The sequence below is a fragment of the Orcinus orca genome, chromosome 2 (assembly GCF_937001465.1).
Source record: "Orcinus orca chromosome 2, mOrcOrc1.1, whole genome shotgun sequence".
NCBI classification, from domain to species: Eukaryota; Metazoa; Chordata; class Mammalia; order Artiodactyla; family Delphinidae; genus Orcinus; species Orcinus orca.
In genome coordinates, this window is record NC_064560.1 from 60,323,649 (window position 1) to 60,329,702 (window position 6,054).

The window sequence follows — 6,054 nt, forward strand, 5'->3', positions numbered from 1 at the left end:
AGTCTGATGACTGTTGCTTAAAAAAAACAAAAACCACCACCACATAGATTACTCATGCAGAATGCAGAAATAACTCATGTTAAAAGGAGGACTCTTCTCATATTTTCAAGTAGAGTTGATACTCAGACCATATGTACCCTACTGTTACAGTGTTAAAATATTTAAATACTGTTAGAAAATACTCTTCTCCTGAGCTTCCTGAGAGGCATCCCTCGCTCCAACCCTGTCCCTTGGATCCAGATATCTAATTAGTGTCAACAGCTGGCACAGCAGAGGGCCTCCAGGATCCTGCTCTAAAGTTGTGGTCAGCTATTGTCCCAACTGGTCAGTGGCTGTGCTTTATCAGTTGACAGATATTTTTAATAACCCATCTGCTTTCAGAGAAGATCTTGGGGTATAGTCAAGCCATTCTTAACTCTCTGGGCTAAATATTCTGTAGTATCAAGGCCTATCTTAATGTACCAGCACTGGCTTGTTGCCTATTGATGTAATTACAAGGGTACATGGAAAACCCTTATCTTATTCTTAAAATTGTATTTACATCTGAGTGTGAGTACTTGGTTTATCAAATCCTTTCTAATAAAAGTTACCTCAAAGAATAGCTCTTCAGGAAGTGGGGGTGGAGGGGAGAGTTGGATCCAGAGCATGTAGAAGTAGTACCTGGAGATGTCAACCTCAACGGCCTAGAGTGGAGTGCTAAGAGAGAAGGCAGCAGAAGGCAGATTCAGGAAGTTGCCTTTTAATACCTTTGACCTATGACGAAACTTGTGCTCTTTCTTAATATTATTCTTACACTAAATCTTTTTCAACAGATAGGAGAACAGAGTAATAAAAAATCAAAAAGCTCATCTCTAGTGAATGGGCTACCTGCCAAAATTTGAGAGAATACTTACAAGTATTTTATTTGAGTAAAACCATTATAATGGCCATTAAAATGATGTGAAATACAATGATCACTCTGAAAGGAAGTTACAGCATCACTGGATTTACAAAGGGGAAGCAGCAAAGGTGCACATTTGGAGGTGAACATAACATTGTAAAATCAACCCACATTAAATACCATAAAAGTAAATACAAAATGCAGCATTATTTACATATGATTGAAAAGGAAGGGAACATTGCAGGGTTAAACTTTTGTATAATGTGTGAATTCTGACCTGGTATGTTTAAGTTAGCAAGAAACCTTAGAGTTTGTATAAAATTACTGTGTGCCTTAATTCCACCTACCACTAGATCAAGATATTGAAACTGAGAATGATTCCTTCCTGATTTTACAGGCTTATTCTTGATATCCCTCTAAAAAGAGACCAAAACGATTGTGAAGATGATTCATACCTATAGAGTAATTAAAGTACCACAGTCACATAATAACAAAAGCCAAACAAAATATACTATAACTGTTTTCCTTTCAACTACTATGTACAATATATCACAAGTAAGCATAGTTGTGCATTTAGGAGTTGATTGTACTACTTCTGTAAAATATTAGGAATGAGCACATCCGAGTACAGGGATACTTCCTTACCTTACAAAGTAAAAGCAAGCATTTTCTATGTAAAATTTTTATTTCTGTGTAAAACAAAGAACTCCTGAAAGTCAAACAAGGAAAAAATTCACAACATTCAAAGCACTATTAAGTCATGAAATAAAGAAGAATCTGAGGTAGAAGTCAAGCAATATAATCCACAACCTTTTTAGGGGAGTATTTATTGATATTTCCAGCAGCCATCATCTCTCTCCAGTAAGATCTAATTTTAAAAAAGTCTCAAGTTCCAAAACATCAATCCACTCTCTACAATCAGATGTAAAACTATGACCAACAGAAAATACAACATAAACTTTTATCATGTTAACAGAGTAAATGGTTTTACTAAAAGCTGCTGACATTTCTATCAGTAGTAGCCATAGGGAGGCCGTTGGTTGTAACCATAGTGTCCATATTGATGGGGGTAGTAAGGTTCTTGTCTGTGCTGCGGGTAATTGTTACCCCAGGATCGCCCATGCCACTGATTGGATCGATTGTCACTTGGCCACCCCCGTCTGCTATCCCTACCTCTAAACTGTCTGTTATCTTGCAACCTACAACAACAAAACAAAAAGATTTTTATACTTCCCTTAAAAAAAAAAAAAAAACAACACATGACAAATCTATCCTGGTGCATTTCATTTCTCAATCTAATACTCAGTATACAAAAGAGTAAAAAACATTTTTCTCTACAGAATGTTATAGCACTAGTTATTCAAAACTTTCCTAAGATTCAGATCCAGTATTATACTGGATATATTTAATACTTTGCAGGGAAGAGGTAGACTACAACACCAAACCCCAAATAATAGGATGGTTCTGAAACCTATTCAGTTGTTCAAAAGCAGTATGGTAATATTCCTTTGATCTATTTTGAGGTATCAAATAGAAGTAATTTACATTGTATAAACTTCTTTCTAAAGTAAAACCAAAAACAGTATCTTCTTTATGGAATTTAATGCAAAAGTTTTGTAAAAGACTCTAGGTTTTTAAAGCATATTTGCAGAGAAAATAAAATATTAGTCCAGAGAAAGAATATTTTTTAAGAAACCATTATAACACACACACACAATTGCATAGCAAGGGGAAAAAAATATGGTGCTGACAAAATATTAAAAGCAAGTATTTACCAGGCACTTACTGTGTGCCAAGCAGTTACTAGGCACTCGGTATACCACACTGCACAAAAACACTGATTCCTGCCCTCACTGGCCTTGTGGGCTAGCAGATTCAAGCTATCCTCTCCCAGATCAGCCACTGGCATTTACTGTTCTGAAGTAATACATACCGATTGCCTCTATTTCTTTGGTTCCCACCAGCTCTGCTATTCCATTCCTCAACAATTGGAGGGGACTCAGGAGGGCGTTTCAGGTATTCCTGGTACTCTTTGTCATCTTCTGTGAATCTACTGGCAAACATCTCTTCAAAATTTGGAATAGCTTCAGAAGTGTCAGTCATTCTGAAATTCTGTACAGTTTTTAATATGTTTCTATTAGAATTTTTTTTTTAAGTAACACTATCTTCACCAGATAGTGGAAAAACAAGAAGTAAATACTTTTAGGCAGGGTATTCATAAAAGTCCTTGTGTACTTTTAAACCTAAGATAGACTAGATTCAATTCAGTATTTCTTGATTACTATAGTACAGGCATTGTGCTAACTAGGAGCCTGGGATACAAAGATGAACGATGTATCATGATTGTTGTTATATATCATCATCAATATATCATCAGTGTTGAATCGTAAGGTAATAGGAAGAACCAAGAAGAGAAAATTAATTGGATTTAGCCATTAGGAGATGATTAGAGTATCAGAGATTAAAACAGGACTACAATTAATTAAGAAATAACTGGAAGGTAAGGAAGTAGAAATCTACACTGATTAAAGACCAAGCTTTCAAGAGGCTTGGCTGGAAACAGAGACAAAACACAAAGGGCAGTAGCTAAGGGGTTACTGGAAGGTTACCTCTTTTTTCCCCAGGCTACAACACCTGAAGTTGTTTGTAGGAAAATAAAAGAGCCAATAAAAAGAAAGACTGTAAATACAGTAAAGACATGAAAACAGAAAGGCAAATAAAAAGGCCTTTAAACACACAGCTACTAAGGTCTAGGGTAACTACTTTATAATGGTATTCAATATATTCTTATTCCAGGTTCTGTGACATATGAAAAAAACTACTATAAAATATTATCTAATGGCTATGAAAACTGAAATCTCTATCAGCTGGGTTTTCCAGGGCAATTATGGATTCACTTTTGAAGCAGTATTTCTTCACCCAAATTTTCAGAGAGCCCTCTACCTCTGAGAAAAGATTTGACTTAGGCTGCAGCAGCAATCCTTGAGAAACCAGGGGAAATCACTTCTTTTCATCTTCACCCAAGACCTGGAAGGCAGCCCTAGCAGTATTTTGAAGGTAGCCCCCAATTTCCAGTCCTTCCTTGATGTAGTCCCATCCCCTACCTTTCCTCACCTAAACCCCATCTTTCTGTTCTTTGCCTCAAGACCACTAAAATCTGTTCTGTGATTTGGGGCATATGTGACATCATGCTAAAACTTTAAAACCAAATCTCCCTTATCTGATGTCCTAAAATTATTCTTCTTCCTGTATTACTTCAGTTTATAATAAAAAGTTTTTGTCAAAGAGATGTGATACTGGAAGACAGCTTTTTCATTAGTTTTCCTTTCCCCCAAATCCCTCAAAACATATGCAAATATTTATAATACTACCCTTGTCCCAAGAAAATTAAAGATTATTATTTGGATGCAAGAAACAGTATCTACATGTCTTACCTTCCTCTGCTCTCTTACAGTATGTCTTATTAAATACCAATGTGTCTGGGATTGGCAAACAGACATCAAATTCTCAAATCCAGGGTATGGTTTAAAATAAATTCAGCAAATTAAAGGCGTGCCTTGATTCCTATAGGAATCACAGAAATCACCAGAAAGATGACCCATACCTAACCAGAGGGGCGGTAAAAATCATGAGCCAAGGCAAATGTGCTATTCTAACGTTCTTCCAGGATCCCCCTCCCACAAACAAACAAATGTGTATCATCTTTATAATTACTGGTGAGAAGGAAATTTAAATAGAATTTTAACTGATCCAAGCTTTACTTACCCCAGGGATTTGAGGCAGCTGTACCGTTTAATGTTTAGATTGTTTAGATCTATGGGAAGAAAAACAAAACAAAACAAAACAAAACTTGACTCCCTTGAAAGAAACCCTCAAAAGGTGTGTGTCGTGGGGACAGGACCATAAAGGTTAATGAAGTGGTAGGATTAATAGTACTCTAAAGACTTGCAACGTTAATTCCAAAGAGGGAATTGGAGCTTAAAGTGCCACCGAAGAGCTAGAAGATGCTACTCAAAACCAATGAGCTAGTTCGAGCATGAATAACAACTTCACAAAGTATGTTCCTTTCTGTTGGAAAACACAGGGTACAGCCTTTCAGATATGTACTCGAAGACTACTAGTTTTTTGACCCTAAATAAAACCACACAGAACTTTCGCTGCAGGCCACTAACCTTGTAAATGACTACCCAGAATGGGGTTTAGCTGCCCTGGGAGATGAACCCAGAGAACTAACCGACGAAGACACGGACTGAGAACCACTGCTTTTTTCAGTCCTCTCTCACAGCACACCAGCGCTTGTCTATCAAGGCTTTGACTGATGCGCTCCTTCTGAAGCACCTCGGTCCCAGCTGCGAGGGAAACTGGAGGCCGCGAGGAGTAAGCGGCTTCCGGTCTCGCCAAAGGGTCTAGTCTCGTAACGGCAGAGCCAGAGGACACCTCGCCGGCCACTCAGCTCTGCCCGCCCGGTTCCCTCCTCCCCGCGGCCGCGAATGAGCGACACCCCCCACCCCACGCCCAGGGCTGTATCTCTCCCGCTCGGGCCGGACCCCGCCGGCCGGCCGCTCACGGAAACCTACCTCCGAGCCAGAACACCGTCACAGGACCTCCGGACCGCTTCAGCTCTCCAAGGTAACAGATCCACTTTGGCCAGACTCCGACCACGGCCTGACTTCCGCTTCCGGCGCGCTAAGGCCGAGGCGGGCCTGTGAAGTCTCGCGGTATCTTCGGCGAACCGGGTGGATTTTTCCCAATTCTTCCAACGCTGGTGGCTGGCCTGGAGCTTGCGAGGGTGGTGGGTTGGCGGGATAAAGGTGATGCTGCCCAGCGTGCGCTTTCAGTCTGCCTGGTGGCTGTACAGGAAGAGACGCATCGCTGTATATTGAGCCTCCTTGACTGGGAGCCGGTGACGGGTAGGGACGGAAGTTCTGGAACTTCTGTGCCGAGCGGGGAGGGAAAGGCTACTTCCGGCCGCCTGCGCCGGGAGTCTTTGTGAGGAATGCGAGGCGAGGGCAGGCGGTGGAAAGTAGACTCGAGTGGATTCCTTCAGTGGCGCTACACCTTTCACTTCTGTCCAGGCAAACTTCGGTAGTAAGATTTCTGTAGTCTGTTTTGTACGTGTTTTTGCCAAAACACAGCCCCGCTCTGCTCCAGCCTAAGTCGTCAGTATCTAGCTA

At 40.3% G+C, this 6,054-nt stretch overlaps 1 protein-coding gene across 1 annotated transcript; it reads right to left on the reverse strand.

Moving 5' to 3' along the window:
* Window positions 1-876: 876 nt before the first annotated feature.
* On the reverse strand, window positions 877-5,736 carry RAMAC (RNA guanine-7 methyltransferase activating subunit). The gene is made up of 4 exons (XM_004278309.4): window positions 5,458-5,736; window positions 4,646-4,694; window positions 2,814-2,992; window positions 877-2,079 (listed from the first exon to the last, which is right to left on the reverse strand). Exons 3-4 carry the CDS (start codon window positions 2,981-2,983, stop codon window positions 1,893-1,895), a joined length of 357 nt encoding a protein of 118 aa, XP_004278357.1. The 5' UTR covers window positions 2,984-2,992; window positions 4,646-4,694; window positions 5,458-5,736; the 3' UTR covers window positions 877-1,892.
* Between the last annotated feature and the right edge of the window lie 318 nt (window positions 5,737-6,054).